The sequence below is a fragment of the Ranitomeya imitator genome, chromosome 2, assembly GCF_032444005.1.
Source record: "Ranitomeya imitator isolate aRanImi1 chromosome 2, aRanImi1.pri, whole genome shotgun sequence".
NCBI lineage: Eukaryota > Metazoa > Chordata > Amphibia > Anura > Dendrobatidae > Ranitomeya > Ranitomeya imitator.
Genome location: NC_091283.1, coordinates 319,849,965 through 319,868,157, shown reverse-complemented (window position 1 = coordinate 319,868,157; position 18,193 = coordinate 319,849,965). Strand labels below are relative to the sequence as shown.

Genomic DNA, 18,193 nt, shown 5'->3' with positions numbered 1-18,193 from the left:
AGGGTAACAGGAGAAATTGGACTGCAATAGTTGTTGTCCAATTTATCCCGAGTACGCTGATGCGCCATATGTGGGGGTAAACCACTGTGTGGGCGCACGGCAGAGCTCGGAAGGGAAGGAGCGCCTTTTTGGAATGCAGACTTTGATAGAATGGTCTGTGGGCATTATGTTGCGATTGCAGAGCCCCTGATATACCTAAACTGTAGTAACCCCCCACAAGTGACCCCATTTTGGAAACTAGACCCCCCAAGGAACTTATATAGATGTGTGGTGAGGACTTTGAATGCCCAAGTGCTTCACAGAAGTTTAGAATGCAGAGTCGTGAAAATAAAAAATATTTTTTTTCCACAAAAAAGATTTTGTAGCCCCCAAGTTTTTATTTTCACAAGGGTAACAAGAGAAATTGGACCCCAGAAGTTGTTGTCCAATTTATCCCGAGTACGCTGATGCCCCATATGTGGGGGTAACCCACTGTTTGGGCACACGGCAGAGCTCAGAAGGGAGGGAGCACCATTTGACTTTTTGAGCGCAAAATTGGCTGTCGTGTTTGGAGACCCCCTGATGTACTTAAACAGTGGAAACCCCCCAATTCTAGCTCCAACCCTAACCCCAACACACCCCTAACCCTAATCCCAACCTGATCCATAATCCTAATCACTAACCCTAACCATAATCACAACCCTTACCCCAAAACAACCGTAATGTCAACCCTAACCATAACCCTAATCAAAACCCTAAATCCAACACACCCCTAATCCTAATCTCAACCCTAACCTCAAACCTAACCCTAATCCCAATACACCCCTAATCACAACCCTAACCTTAACCCTAATCCCAAACCTAACCCTAATCCCAAGCGTAACCCTAATGCCAACCCTAACCCTAATACCAACCCTAATCCAAACCCTAATCCCAGCTCTAACCCTAACTTTAGCCCCAACCCTAACCCTAGCCCTAAGGCTACTTTCACACTTGCGTCGTTTGGCATCCGTCGCAATCCGTCGTTTTGGACAAGAAACGGATCCTGCAAATGTGCCCGCAGGATGCGTTTTTTGCCCATAGACTTGTATTGCCGACGGATCGTGATGGATGGCCACACGTCGCGTCCGTCGTGCACTGGATCAGTTGTGTTTTGGCGGAGCGTCGGCACAAAAAAAGTTCAATGAAACGTTTTTTTGTACGTCGCATCCGCCATTTCTGACCGCGCATGCGTGGCCGTAACTCCGCCCCCTCCTCCCCAGGACATAGATTGGGCAGCGGATGCGTTGAAAAACTACAGCTGCTGCCCACGTTGTGCACAATTTTCACAATGTGCGTCGGTATGTCGGGCCGACGCATTGCGACGGCCCCGTACCGACGTAAGTGTGAAAGAAGCCTAACCCTAAATTTAGCCCCAACCCTAACCCTAAATTTAGCCCCAACCCTAACCCTAAATTTAGCCCCAACCCTAGCCCTAACCCTACCCCTAACCTAACCCTACCCCTAACCCTACCCCTAACCTAACCCTACCCCTAACCCTACCCCTAACCTAACCCTAGCCCTAACCCTAGCCCTAACCCTACCCCTAACCCTAGCCCTACCCCTAACCCTAACCCTAGCCCTAACCTAGCCCTAACCCTACCCCTAACCCTAGCCCTAACCTAGCCCTAACCCTACCCCTAACCCTAACCCTACCCCTAACCTAACCCTACCCCTAACCCTACCCCTAACCCTAACCCTACCCCTAACCCTACCCCTAACCCTAACCCTAATTTTAGCCCTAACTGCTGTTCTCCTGCCGGCCGGCAGATGGAGACAGATGGCGGGCGCACTGGGCATGCGTCCGCCATGTTCTTCTGCCGGCGGCCAGGAGGAGCAGCAAGAGGATCCAGGGACCTAGGTGAGTATGCTAGGGTCCCCGAATCCCCCTATTTCTCTGTCCTCTGATGTGCGATCACATCAGAGGACAGAGAATTACACTTTACTTTTTTTTTTTTTTTTTGCGGTCGCCGGTAAACAGTTCATTACCGGCGATCGCAAAACAGGGGTCGGTAATACCGACCCCGATCATGCTCTTTGGGGTCTCGGCTACCCCCGGCAGCCGAGACCCCAAAGATTCTCCCGGTGCCGGCCGGCGGGCGCACTGCGCATGCGCCCGCCATTTTGAAGATGGCGGCGCCCACCGGGAGACACGAGGAGCATCGGGGGAGCTAGGTGAGTATTGGGGGGCCACCTGGGACCCCTTTTCTCTGTCCTCCGATGTGCGATCACATCGGAGGACAGAGAAATTAAAAAGAGATCGCTTTTTTTTTTTTTTTTTTTGCGATCGCCGGTAAACGGTTAATTACCGGCGATCGCAAATGCGGGGAGGGTTAAAACCCCCCCGAATCATGTTCTCTGGGGTCTCGGCTACCCCTGGCAGCCGAGACCCCGGAGAAAATCGGCCTGTGGGGGGCGCTATGTACTTTTTCCACAGCGCCGTTAATTAACGGCGCTGTGGTTTAAGTACCCTTAGTGGCCGCCGTTAAAAGGCGTATCGGCGGTCGCTAAGGGGTTAAACACCACAAAAAACATATAAAAACAATTAAAATGTAACAATAATGTACAAAACACCCCTATTTAAACACCGTATCTCTGCACAAGATATGTATATAAAGCATAATACATTGGGTCAGTATCAATATGTATCACCTCATATAGAAAAATGATACCCCCCAGCTGAGAGGGAATCACATCCAATATGCTGAAAGCACACAAGTAAGAATGCATAAAAGCTAAATAACCAAGATCCCTATGTGTCCTCAAATAGCTGGAACATAGTGAACCCTGCTGAAAGGGTACCCATACTAAACCCACTGAAAAGCCCTTGAATAAGGTGCAAGACAGATGGAAAGGGTAAAGACCTGTATAGGTAGTGGGAGCAAGAATATGTCCTATATACTCAGCTGAGGTGAGGAGAAAGCAAGCTGGAGCCCAAAGATGATGTGACTACAAAGAGTCATGCAGATGTCCATGCTCAGGTGTAACCAGCGTAGGACAAAATAGGGAATGTGGAGAGAACCCCACGCGTATCGCCGTCGCAGCGGCTTCGTCAGGGGAAGTGTGTGCTGTAGTGGATAACTCACGTTTATATAGAAAGCATAATTATCCGGGAAGTGTGCAGCCGTAATATTGAAGAAATATTGAAGAAAGGAGAGCCTTACAGGAACTACGCAACAATGGGGAGTTTTTAATTCGGGGGGCAGACAAAGGAGGAAATGTGGTCCTTTGGCCACATGACATGTACGGTATGTTATGGAGGCGTTACGTCAACTCAATAACACTTTAATAATTTTTATCATGCTCTTCTCTCAGACCCTACGTGGGTATTTAAGGACAAATTGGATCGTCTGATAAAAAACGCAACCTATGAGGGCTTCCTGAACAAGAAGGAAGCTGATTTCCTTGCTACTCATCATCCTGTAGTTCCTACATTTTACATCTTGCTGAAAGTGCATAAGTCACTCACCCAACCTCCGGGGAGGCCGATAGTATCCGGCATCGGTGGCATTATGGAACGGCCATGCCTCTACTTGGATCATTTTCTCCAACCACTAGCCTTTTCCTTGGATTCCTATATAAGGGACTCAGTACATCTGATGACAAATCTTGAAGAGTTGTATATTCCAGAGGGTACTATCCTGATCAGTCTTGATGTGGAATCATTATATACCAGCATAGCTCATGATCAAAGAATCCAAGCGGTATCCTTCTTTTTGGATAGACATCAAGATGGCGGTGAGCATAATCTGTTCCTGTTGGAACAACTCCATTTTGTCCTTTACAAAAATTATTTTATTTTGGACAGGAAATACTACATGCAGATCTCTGGTACTGCTATGGGGGGTGCAGTGTGCGCCCTCATATGCAAACCTGTTTTTAGGGTGGTGGGAGGAGACTGTGGTGGCTTTCTTTAATTCTGCATTATTTTATCACACATTAATTTCACAGCTGATGAAAATAGCCATTTTATATTGAATTACTGCAGCTCGCGGAGCGTTACCACTGGACTCGTTTCTCAATTAATTTCCCAGCTGGCGGAGCTATCTATAATTATGCTTATACCTTAGGCGTGTATTTACATGGCACTGTAATTCGCACTTTTACACACTATATGTGGATTACAGCCGGTATACAGTAACAGTCGGCATGACTGAGTGTAATATTGCACTCAACACTGTGCAAAGGGTCTGAATACTTATGTCCGTGTGATATTTCAGTTTTTCTTTTTAATAAATTCGCAAAAAAAATCTACATTTCTGTTTTGTTCAGGCATGATGGAGTGCAGAGTGTACATTAATATATATATCTCAGAATGCAGCTGAATAGTATTGCTAATTAGTCCATATAAATAGAAAATTATGTAGAAACCCAAAGTTTTGATAAGTGTATGAAAATACACCAATATTAACTATTTGTGCTATTTTAGGCGTAAATTTGGTCTATATGTATAACAGTCAGGAGTTGGGGCAATGAAATATGTGTTACAAGCGTAGTGAATTGCAGATATATTCTGCAGTGTATGTCATTTTGAGAAATGTGTAGCATAGCCAATTACCTATCACGGCCACTAGATGGCAGAATATCATATTAATTATACATTGGGGTTTACTTTTGGAAACTTACAAATTCATTGGAAAATTTTTAAGCCATTATTGCTTAGGCAAATACAGAATATAAAAAGTAAAAACATTAAATAGTACAAAAATGTTTTATTGTCAGAACTAATTGGAAATAAAGAACACATTTTAAGCTAACCGCACTCACTTTACACAATCAGAAAAAAGGAAACACACTTTAAGTTAGTTAACAGCATGATGCTGACAAATGCATCTTTGCGGAATCTGATAACAACGCGCTGAACAAAGGGATGAGCCTGAAAATCTTGATCTTTTAAAGCTTTTTTACATTTCTATTGGTGTTACATTTCTATTGGTGTTACTTTTGCACATGTATTACTGGATTCTTTAAAAATATGAATATTATCTAGTTTACTTATGTTGCGGTATTTTATTTTCCTGGTGTTACTTTTGCACACGTATTACTGTTTTTCTTGTTTTTTGTGTAAAATCTCGGTCAGGCAGGCACGAACACACACACACACAACACACAGAACCCACACACAACAAACACACATAACATACAAAACACACAACACATACAACACACACGACAAACATACACACACAACATACAGAACACATACAACACATGCGGCACACACAACACACACACACAACAAATACACAGAACACACACACACACAAGAAATAGACATTTAGGACTTATTTATGTTATTATGTTTTTGCACTTTGCCTGTGCTGCCTATAATTTGACTCCTTTTTATTCAAAGACAGCTAACATATGCAGACTTTTAAAGCTTTTTTTTACATTTCTATTGGTGTTACATTTCTATTGGTGTTACTTTTGCACATGTATTACTGGCGTCTTTAAAAAATATGAATATTATTTAGTTTACTTATGTTACAGTATTTTATTTTCCGTGTGTTACTTTTGCACATGTATTACTGGCGTCTTTAAAAAATATGAATATTATTTAGTTTACTTATGTTACAGTATTTTATTTTCCGTGTCTTACTTATGCACATGTATTACTAGCGGCTTCAACAGTTATGATCCATACCTTTTCTATATAAATATGGGTAAATGAATACACCATTATAGAACCATTTCGAATCCGTGTTTTGTTGATACAAATCTTGAATTTGCGCGCTCTGATAACAATAAGAAAAACAACAATTGTTCAGGAATGTCACAAAAGCGCGTTGCTTCGCGGCCTTACTAGGGATCTCAGGATCCCATGTTTAGTACTGTCATATGTTGCATAATTTTAGCACATTTCCTGTACCACAGTATATTTTATCATGTGCATCATTATTAGTCATTTAGGACTTATTTATGTTATCATGTTTTTGCACTTTATTAATATGCTGTCCACATAGGGCAGTGATTTTTGCACTTTATTAATATGCTGTCCACATATAGTATTTTTGATATCTCAAAAGGGTGTGACACATTCCCATATATTATTCCAGCTTTCTTTAATTCTACATTATTTTAGCACATATTAATTTTACAGGGCCTGTGCTTCCTATAATTTGACTGCTTTTTATTCAAAGACATCTAACATATGCAGACTTTTAAAGCTTTTTTACATTTCTATTGGTGTTACATTTCTATTGGTGTTACTTTTGCACATGTATTACTGGCTTCTTTAAAAATATGAATATTATCTAGTTTACTTATGTTGCAGTATTTTATTTTCCTGGTGTTACTTTTGTACATGTATTACTGGCTTCTTTAAAAAATATGAATATTATCTAGTTTACTTATGTTGCAGTATTTTATTTTCCTGGTCTTACTTTTGCACATGTATTACTGGCGTCTTTAAAAAATATGAATATTATTAACCAATTAGCTATCACGGCCACTAGATGTCAGAATATCATATTAATTATACATTGGGGATTACTTTTGGAAACTTACAAATTCATTGGAAATTTTTAAGCCATTATTGCTTAGGCAAATTCCTTGGAAATTATAAATTTATTATACTAACTACAGGCACGCATATTGATAAAACTTTACCTCAGCCTCAATGACCCATGTAATTTTTTGCTGAATTAAAAATTATACAGTTATTTCATATTTTTTGGGGCTTACTTCCAGGAGAAATTATTGATAGAAACCCAAAGTTTTGATAAGTGTATGAAAATACACCAATATTAACTATTTGTGCTATTTTAGGCTCAAATTTGGTCTATATGCATAACAGTCAGGAGTTGGGTCGAAGAAATATGTGTTACATGCGTGATGAATTGCAGATATATTCTGAAGTGTACGGCATTTTGAGAAATGTGTAGCATAACCAATTACCTATCACGGCCACTAGATGGCAGAATATCATATTAATTATACATCGGGGTTTACTTTTGGAAACTTACAAAGGCGGTGTGTATGTGCACAGGATGACTTATTTTGTTTTTATAATCACTAGTATTCATATTAAATGCCTCTTTAGCTTTATGAGTAAGAGACATCCTACAAATAGAATCCTTTTCCCTAGTAGTTTTATATTCCATGTCTGATATATTTCTACACAAAGCTACAAAACTATTTTGTAGTTTATAATGTATCACAGTAGTTTCATGTGAAGTTACATCTTAGGCTCTGTTCAGACTATTGTAATATCTGTAGCTTAAAATAGAGCCAAATAGCTACTTTCAAACCCGGACATACACCATTGATTTTCTTCACAAATGGATCCAATATACACTATATATGGCTCAAATACAGACGGCAGGCATCCTATTTACACTGCACTTTATAAAATCTTTCGTTTGAAAGGTTATTCTGTATTTCTAAAGCGCAACTCTGTATCGATAAGCGAGTAATTCTAAAAGCACAGTCAAACATATGTGTCAAAGTTTATTTTTCTGCGTTATGATTTAAAGTTATAATCATTTAAATAATAATTTTCTCATTAGATATGTGACTTGCACTATTTATTTGCTTAGGCTAGATCATTTACAGTTTAACAATACATTTTATTACAAAAATGACCTTATCTGGGTACCTAGAAATAACCTAGCAGCATTAGTAAGCCCCTTTCTTTTTGCATTATCAAGTAAGTACGTAAGTTTATATGCATAAAGCATTTAATATAGCGCACCAAACATGACATGGTTTTTGATTTCTCTGAACTGTCGCAAACAAAACATATAAGGTTAAAAATATGAACATTATTGAATATAATGTTTTACTTTTGTTTACAGTATTTTATTTTCCGGGTGTTACTTTTGTTCATGTACTACTGGCTTCTTCTTCAGTGCAGTTTATGGTTCTGTAAGGAGAGAGGAGAATTACAGAAAGGAGATGGCTGCAGACACACACACACACACAACACACACTGCAAACATACACAACAAACACACAGAACACACACACACAACACTGAACACACACACAACAAACACACATAACATACAAAACACACACAACACATACAACACACGACAAACATACACACACACACACACAACATACAGAACACATACAACACATGCAGCACACACACACACACACACACACACACAACAAACACACATAACATACAGAACCATAAACTTACAATGGCAAAATGTTGCGGCATCCGTCAATACAAAGATGAATTTTTGCATTATTTCACAGTGAATGATGAGTTCAGGAGACAAAGGTGGCGGAGAAGTGGCCATGAGTGCAGAAGTATTATTTCTATAAAGATATATTGCATGGTTTCTTATGTATGCCCAGTTATTTATTCAAAGTTTATTAAAACATCAGTGAGCCCTTAAGCAAGAAAAATCAGGAGAAACACATCTGTTATACAAAATGTTTAAGGCCGCCAAAGCACGGGTTCAAAATGGTTCTATAATGGACAATTCATTTACCCATATTTATATAGAAAAGGTAAAAATCACAACTGAAGAAGAAGCCAGTAGTACATGAACAAAAGTAACACCCGGAAAATAAAATACTGTAAACAAAAGTAAAACATTATATTCAATAATGTTCGTATTTTTAACCTTATATGTTTTGTTTGCGACAGTTCAGAGAAATCAAAAACCATGTAATGTTTGGTGCGCTATATTAAAAGCTTTATGCATATAAACTTACGTACTTACTTGATAATGCAAAAAGAAAGGGGCTTACTAATGCTGCTAGGTTATTTCTAGGTACCCAGATAAGGTCATTTTTGTAATAAAATGTATTGTTAAACTGTAAATGATCTAGCCTAAGCAAATAAATAGTGCAAGTCACATATCTAATGAGAAAATTATTATTTAAATGATTATAACTTTAAACCATAACGCAGAAAAATAAACTTTGACACATATGTTTGACTGTGCTTTTAGAATTACTCGCTTATCGATACAGAGTTGCGCTTTAGAAATACAGAATAACCTTTCAAACGAAAGATTTTATAAAGTGCAGTGTAAATAGGATGCCTGCCGTCTGTATTTGAGCCATATATAGTGTATATTGGATCCATTTGTGAAGAAAATCAATGGTGTATGTCCGGGTTTGAAAGTAGCTATTTGGCTCTATTTTAAGCTACAGATATTACAATAGTCTGAACAGAGCCTAAGATGTAACTTCACATGAAACTACTGTGATACATTATAAACTACAAAATAGTTTTGTAGCTTTGTGTAGAAATATATCAGACATGGAATATAAAACTACTAGGGAAAAGGATTCTATTTGTAGGATGTCTCTTACTCATAAAGCTAAAGAGGCATTTAATATGAATACTAGTGATTATAAAAACAAAATAACTCATCCTGTGCACATACACACCGCCTTTGTAAGTTTCCAAAAGTAAACCCCGATGTATAATTAATATGATATTCTGCCATCTAGTGGCCGTGATAGGTAATTGGTTATGCTACACATTTCTCAAAATGCCGTACACTTCAGAATATATCTGCAATTCATCACGCATGTAACACATATTTCTTCGACCCAACTCCTGACTGTTATGCATATAGACCAAATTTGAGCCTAAAATAGCACAAATAGTTAATATTGGTGTATTTTCATACACTTATCAAAACTTTGGGTTTCTATCAATAATTTCTCCTGGAAGTAAGCCCCAAAAAATATGAAATAACTGTATAATTTTTAATTCAGCAAAAAATTACATGGGTCATTGAGGCTGAGGTAAAGTTTTATCAATATGCGTGCCTGTAGTTAGTATAATAAATTTATAATTTCCAAGGAATTTGCCTAAGCAATAATGGCTTAAAAATTTCCAATGAATTTGTAAGTTTCCAAAAGTAATCCCCAATGTATAATTAATATGATATTCTGACATCTAGTGGCCGTGATAGCTAATTGGTTAATAATATTCATATTTTTTAAAGACACCAGTAATACATGTGCAAAAGTAAGACCAGGAAAATAAAATACTGCAACATAAGTAAACTAGATAATAATCATATTTTTTGAAGAAGCCAGTAATACATGTACAAAAGTAACACCAGGAAAATAAAATACTGCAACATAAGTAAACTAGATAATATTCATATTTTTAAAGAAGCCAGTAATACATGTGCAAAAGTAACACCAATAGAAATGTAACACCAATAGAAATGTAAAAAAGCTTTAAAAGTCTGCATATGTTAGATGTCTTTGAATAAAAAGCAGTCAAATTATAGGAAGCACAGGCCCTGTAAAATTAATATGTGCTAAAATAATGTAGAATTAAAGAAAGCTGGAATAATATATGGGAATGTGTCACACCCTTTTGAGATATCAAAAATACTATATGTGGACAGCACATTAATAAAGTGCAAAAATCACTGCCCTATGTGGACAGCATATTAATAAAGTGCAAGAAATCACTGACCTATGTGGACAGCATATTAATAAAGTGCAAAAACATGATAACATAAATAAGTCCTAAATGACTAATAATGATGCACATGATAAAATATACTGTGGTACAGGAAATGTGCTAAAATTATGCAACATATGACAGTACTAAACATGGGATCCTGAGATCCCTAGTAAGGCCGCGAAGCAACGCGCTTTTGTGACATTCCTGAACAATTGTTGTTTTTCTTATTGTTATCAGAGCGCGCAAATTCAAGATTTGTATCAACAAAACACGGATTCGAAATGGTTCTATAATGGTGTATTCATTTACCCATATTTATATAGAAAAGGTATGGATCATAACTGTTGAAGCTGCCAGTAATACATGTGCATAAGTAAGACACGGAAAATAAAATACTGTAACATAAGTAAACTAAATAATATTCATATTTTTTAAAGACGCCAGTAATACATGTGCAAAAGTAACACACGGAAAATAAAATACTGTAACATAAGTAAACTAAATAATATTCATATTTTTTAAAGACGCCAGTAATACATGTGCAAAAGTAACACCAATAGAAATGTAACACCAATAGAAATGTAAAAAAAAGCTTTAAAAGTCTGCATATGTTAGCTGTCTTTGAATAAAAAGGGGTCAAATTATAGGCAGCACAGGCAAAGTGCAAAAACATAATAACATAAATAAGTCCTAATTGTCTATTTCTTGTGTGTGTGTGTTCTGTGTGTTTGTTGTGTGTGTGTTGTGTGTGCCGCATGTGTTGTATGTGTTCTGTATGTTGTGTGTGTATGTTTGTCGTGTGTGTTGTATGTGTTGTGTGTGTGTTGTATGTTATGTGTGTTTGTTGTGTGTGGGTTCTGCGTTGTGTGTGTGTGTGTGTGTGTTCGTGCCTTCCTGACCGAGATTTTACACAAAAACAAGAAAAACAATAATACGTGTGCAAAAGTAACACCAGGAAAATAAAATACCGCAGCATAAGTAAACTAGATAATATTCATATTTTTAAAGAATCCAGTAATACATGTGCAAAAGTAACACCAATAGAAATGTAACACCAATAGAAATGTAAAAAAAAGCTTTAAAAGTCTGCATATGTTAGCTGTCTTTGAATAAAAAGGAGTCAAATTATAGGCAGCACAGGCAAAGTGCAAAAACATAATAACATAAATAAGTCCTAAATGTCTATTTCTTGTGTGTGTGTTCTGTGTATTTGTTGTGTGTGCTGCATGTGTTGTATGTGTTCTGTATGTTGTGTGTGTATGTTTGTCGTATGTGTTGTATGTGTTGTGTGTTTTGTATGTTATGTGTGTTTGTTGTGTGTGGGTTCTGTGTGTTGTGTGTGTGTGTGTGTTCGTGCCTGCCTGACCGAGATTTTACACAAAAAACAAGAAAAACAGTAATACATGTGCAAAAGTAACACCAGGAAAATAAAATACCGCAACATAAGTAAACTAGATAATATTCATATTTTTAAAGAATCCAGTAATACATGTGCAAAAGTAACACCAATAGAAATGTAACACCAATAGAAATGTAAAAAAGCTTTAAAAGATCAAGATTTTCAGGCTCATCCCTTTGTTCAGCGCGTTGTTATCAGATTCCGCAAAGATGCATTTGTCAGCATCATGCTGTTAACTAACTTAAAGTGTGTTTCCTTTTTTCTGATTGTGTAAAGTGAGTGCGGTTAGCTTAAAATGTGTTCTTTATTTCCAATTAGTTCTGACAATAAAACATTTTTGTACTATTTAATGTTTTTACTTTTTATATTCTGTATTTGCCTAAGCAATAATGGCTTAAAAATTTTCCAATGAATTTGTAAGTTTCCAAAAGTAAACCCCAATGTATAATTAATATGATATTCTGCCATCTAGTGGCCGTGATAGGTAATTGGTTATGCTACACATTTCTCAAAATGACATACACTGCAGAATATATCTGCAATTCACTACGCTTGTAACACATATTTCATCGCCCCAACTCCTGACTGTTATACATATAGACCAAATTTACGCCTAAAATAGCACAAATAGTTAATATTGGTGTATTTTCATACACTTAGAAAATTATGTAGAAACCCAAAGTTTTGATATTTATATGGACTAATTAGCAACACTATTCAGCTGCATTCTGAGATATATATATTAATGTACACTCTGCACTCCATCATGCCTGAACAAAACAGAAATGTAGATTTTTTTTGCGAATTTATTAAAAAGAAAAACTGAAATATCACACGGACATAAGTATTCAGACCCTTTGCACAGTATTGAGTGCAATATTACACTCAGTCATGCCGACTGTTACTGTATACCGGCTGTAATCCACATATAGTGTGTAAAAGTGCGAATTACAGTGCCATGTAAATACACGCCTAAGGTATAAGCATAATTATAGATAGCATAATTATAGATAGCTCCGCCAGCTGGAAAATTAATTGAGAAACGAGTCCAGTGGTAACGCTCCGCGAGCTGCAGTAATTCAATATAAAATGGCTATTTTCATCAGCTGTGAAATTAATGTGTGATAAAATAATGCAGAATTAAAGAAAGCTGGAATAATATATGTGGATGTGGCAGCGCTAAAATAGAAAAACGTTAGTAATTCAATATAAAATGGCTATTTTCAGAATTTGGCATTACCACTTGCTAGAGTCCAAAACAATATTAGTGTGTGTGATTTAAATAATACCAGGATGAAAGGGAAAATCATGGTTAGCAAAAACATTTTAAGCTGATCTGTGTGTTTCCTAGGGTTTGCTTCACAGAACATAACATGCTGTATGTAAGCGTACAGATCCTAAGATATAATTATATACCACTGACCCTGAGAAAGCGAATACAAAAAACAAATGACCCTCAGATAACCTCTGCAGTCACAAAGAGAAAGCGCAAATGACCCCTCAGATAACAATTACAGCCGCAAAGAGAAAGCAAATACAAAAACAAACATGGTGCGTTATAAAAACATAAATAAAACACAATTCCCAGCAAATGACCCGCAGATAACCCTACATAACCCTACAGGTACAATACAGGTACAAACAGAAAATCTGTCTTTTCTGTTTGTGAAAATAAGCATTTAGTTAATGGTCAGTAGAGACACAAATAACTTTTCTGTTTGTGTAAATAAGCATTTAGTTAATGGTCAGTAGAGACACAAATAAACAGCTTGGTGTGTTATAAAACAAAAGTTCTGCACTATATGTGTACACTGTGAATAAAACACAGCTTACAGAATCAAACTCGAACATCTAATATAAATCAAATACGTGAATAATATCAAACTGCAACAAATTAAAATATATCAAACTATATCAAAAGGGGAAATCAAACAAGGAGGGACAGCTGGATACCAGCCGTCAGACAAGGGGAGGGGTTACACATTTTGATACACTTTGATAGGGGGCGGGGCATCTGTCAGATTGAGTTTGACGAATCATCTGGATTATACACTACTTCAGCCGACTTCACAATGTCTCAATGTCTATTTTTGAGGCCATCCACGCTGTTGCGTCTGTGTATTCTATTATCTTTCTTTCAATTATTTGGCTGTTTATGTAATGACTCATTGTTTATTTCTTAGGATGTTCGTTCTGCTGCACTTTTGCATGACATTAGGAGGCAAGCTTGCACTTTAGTACGCTATGACAAGTCCAGCACTTTGTGGAGTGCTGGGTATCCCTGTCTTTACAACTACTTATTTGCGTACTCTTTGTGGCTATCTGTAGGTATTCCAGCCGTGTACAAGTCGCTGCGCTTGCACAAAAGAGTTGACGCCAATGCTTCACCATGGAGACCTCTACGCATGCGCACTAGGCAAACGTCTGGCCACTTACGCAGTGATGTGCCGCCTACTCAATCCCGGAAGTCACTTAGGCTACTGCGCCTGTGTAATAGAGTTGATACCATTCTATCTCCATGGAGATTCCTGATCATGCGCACAAACTGTTTCTGGGATCCAATGGGAAAATTTGTCAGTGTTGTTTTGTTCCGGCGGGACTCGTGCCACAGCTGCATTGAATTGTTCAATTTGTAAGTGTGTATATATATATTCCACTGTTTTGCTAGCTAACCATACTACTTTGCCCCTGATGAAGTCACTGAGGTGACGACACGCGTTGGGTGGGTTACATGGGAGCCGGTTTTAGATCGTCCATTCTCTCCAGTGATATGTATGGTGTGAACATGTCCATTTGGTGCTAAATCTTTCTGGAGAGGTATTTTGCACATTGAGCAATTGTGACGACTTTAGCTATGATGCTTTATTATTATGGCACTAATTGCTCTTTTTGCATTTAGGATATTTACTTTGTCCTCATAGGCTGACACAGAGATTGCACTTTGCACTTTCTGTATCTATATTGGGTACCAATCTATTATAGGTGTTATTATATATTATACTGTTGATGAGGTAATATGATAATGGACCGGACCAGTGCTTTCTATTCTCTCTCCATATTTTGTTTTTGGGTATATTTTGTGTTTTGTGAGTTTAAAATTTTTTTAAATTGTCATTTGTGTGGTTTAAAAAAACTTTGGATAAATAAAATTTGTTAATCTTCCTTGTTGATCCCTGTGTATATGCATGTCTCTTTCGCTTTTTTACGTTTTCTTAACATATTCGCTCATCTCTAATTATGGCCACCACATCCTACTAGACAAAATAAAGACCCCCACTCAGTACGGTGGCATTTACAGTCCACCACAACCCCAGTATAATGGCCCCTAACAGCCACACATTCAGTATGGGGTCCCAACAGCTCTTCTCTTAATATGATGCCCCCCACAATTCCTGATATTTGAAAAAAAAAACATACGTACACTACTCAGCCAACCCTGTTCCTGAGGAGCGCTGCCCTGGTCTGTGCGGTGTGAGTACTGAGGCTCAATACTACAGGTGTGATGTAGTGACATCATTGTGTCTGCAGTGCACGGAGTCTCAGACTCAAAAGTGAAGGCTGAATGGTGGATCAGGAGCTTTCAACTCCCTGATTCACTAATCTATTCAACGGTATCACCATCATGGGAATGTGGATATCGCTGAAATTGTGATGAAGGGACGGAGAGGATGACCAATACCACACCCCATGAGCCATCTCATTTTATGGGCATCATAGCAACCAAGTATTTGCACCAAGAATGAGGCTAAGTGAGTATTTATTAATTAACTGTCAGTGGTCGGAGGTAGTCAGTGAGGTGGATGGCACCATACTGTGCATGTAGGGGGCAGAACTGTGGGAACATTAGAAAGTGGAGGGATGGCATTACTGTGGGGATATTATACTGTGTGTAAGGGGGATGCCAGTCCTGTGGAAACATTATCCTGTGTCTGTGGGAAGCCGCTATTGTGGGAACAAAATACTGTGTGTGGTGGGATGATGGTACTGTGGGAACTTTATACTGTGTGTGGGGCTATGGCGGTACTGTGAGAACATTATACTGTGTGTGGTGGGATGGCAGTACTGTGAGAACATTATACTGTGTGTGGTGGGATGGAGGTACTGTGAGAACATTATACTGTGTGTGGAGGTATGGCGGTACTAAGAGAAGATTATACTGTGTGTGGTGGGGTGGAGGTACTGTGAGAAGATTATACTGTGTGTGGTGGGATGGAGATACTGTAGGAACATTATAGTGTGTGGGGGGTATGGCGGAACTGTAGGAACATTATACTGTGTATGGGGGTATGGTGGCACTATGAGAAGATTATACTGTGTATGGGGGTATGATGGTACTGTGAGAACATTATACTGTGTGTGGGGGTATGATGGTACTGTGAGAACATTATACTGTGTGTGGGGGTATGGTGGTACTGTGAGAACATTATACTGTGTGTAGGGGTATGGCGGAGCTATGAGAACATTATATTGTGTGTGGTGGTATGGCGGTACTGTACGAACATTATACTGTGTGTGAAGGTATGGCGGTAGTGTGAAAATACCTTTTTTACGAGAGATGCCAGTACTGTGGAAACATTATACTGTGTGAGCGGCATCATATATATTACATAAGGGGTGTAAAAAGGAGGGTCATAAAAAAGACTCCTCAGGGCTGTGCTGCATTTGTACAAATACTGCAATCTGCCGTCCAGACGGGACCATGTGACATCAATGGGAAGAGGGAGGTTTCAGGGAGGAAGAGTCTAGATGGTGCACCTGGTCAGGAGACCTTGATGACGCAGTTACTGATATTATAAAGGCCAGAGCCCCAAAGGCAGAACAGATTTGGCGCCAACAAAGGAAAGGGGTGCGGGGAAGAATCTGAGGTACCAGCTCATGGTAAAGTGCCTGAGGCAGCTGGTTGTGAGGCAGAACCCTGCTTACAGGGGCATAATGGGGGCATTACACTGTGTGGGGGCCAAGAAAGGGGCACTGTACTAGGAGAACAATCCGTTCCCTCACTTCCTGTCCTCCATAGTTGGGCCGTGTGTATCAATTACAGGAAACAGAACAAAAATGCAATGATTCTTATAAAGTGGCAACAATAACACCAAAAGAGTCTCAGTGCTGAAGGGGTTAATGCCCCCCCCCTCAGTAATGGAGAATCTCCACATACCTCCACCTGCAGAGCCGCACTCCACATATAAGGCTGCTCTGTGCGCACGCACAGGACCTGTGATGAGGTCACATGAGGGGAGGAGTCAGGGGTCACATGATCAGGAGCCTCAGTGAATGATATCCGCAGTGAAGACGCTACATGGAAACTTCTCCTCAGTCAGTGACGTTTCCGCCATTATTTCCCCTCACTACTGGCACAATTACCTCACGCCGCCTTCTCTACACAGTGTTATGTGTGGACTGTAACGTGTGATTTCTCTGGAGACAAAGAGACCCCACACATGAGGGAATTATCACCAGTTACCGGACGTCTACTATATGGCGACATATGATTGTGCTATCGACTCCACACCAGGAGCTAAAATGCCGAAATCTCGCTTATTTATCCCCTTCCAGTGTCCGGCTAAGTGTCATATACGGCCATGCACCTCTCCAGTCGCTGTGGGGGTTCTTGTTAATAGGATGGAGGGCTGCGTCCATGCTTGGACTTCAGAGAGATTAATAAAATCACAGCTCACCTTCCCTATCCTTTACCCCTTATATCTGACCTGTTTAGCCAATTATCTGGAGATAAGCCGGATTACTTACCGGTAATGATCTTTTAATGAGTCCACGGCAGCACCCACATGAGAGAGGGATCCGCCCATAGGAACAGGAAACCTACAGAAATTAAAGGGGCGGTCCACCGTTGTTTTTCAGAGTACGAGAGGAACCGTCCAGTGTTAGTTTAATACTTATTCACAATTTCTATACATTTTTTCTTATTTACATATATCCATCCGTGAGGGAATCATTATTCTATTAATAATATATTTGACTAGGGAGGGAAGTGAGTGAATGCTGTCGCGGACTTATTAAAACAGCATTACCGGTAAGTAATCCGTCCTTTTACTCTTCGCTATGACAGCACCTACATGAGAGATTTGCAGAAAACCGTCACCTGGGTGGGACCACCGTGCTGAGGACAGCTCTACCAAAAGCCAAGTCAGATGACGAAGACAGGTCAAGCTTATAATAATTATAGAAAGTTGAAAGTGTCGACCAGGTGGCGGCCTTACATATAAGGTCAATGGAGATGTTCATTTTCTCCGCCCACGAGGATGCCATAGCCCGAGCAGAATGTGCCTTAACTCCTTCTGGAGGATTCTCGCCTTTTGCCGGGTAGGCCAGACAAATGGCATCTCTGATCCATCGGGACAAGGTAGCCTTTGTGACCC

General features: G+C 39.0%; 1 protein-coding gene across 1 annotated transcript in view; it reads right to left on the bottom strand.

Moving 5' to 3' along the window:
* LOC138663471 (oocyte zinc finger protein XlCOF8.4-like) overlaps positions 1 to 17,040 on the bottom strand; it is a 70,087-nt gene extending 53,047 nt beyond the window's left edge. The window contains exon 1 of the mRNA XM_069749691.1: positions 16,975 to 17,040. Within this exon, the coding sequence (XP_069605792.1) occupies positions 16,975 to 17,001 (27 nt within the window). The 5' untranslated portion in view covers positions 17,002 to 17,040. The remainder of the gene's footprint in view (positions 1 to 16,974) is intronic.
* Positions 17,041 to 18,193: the final 1,153 nt, after the last annotated feature.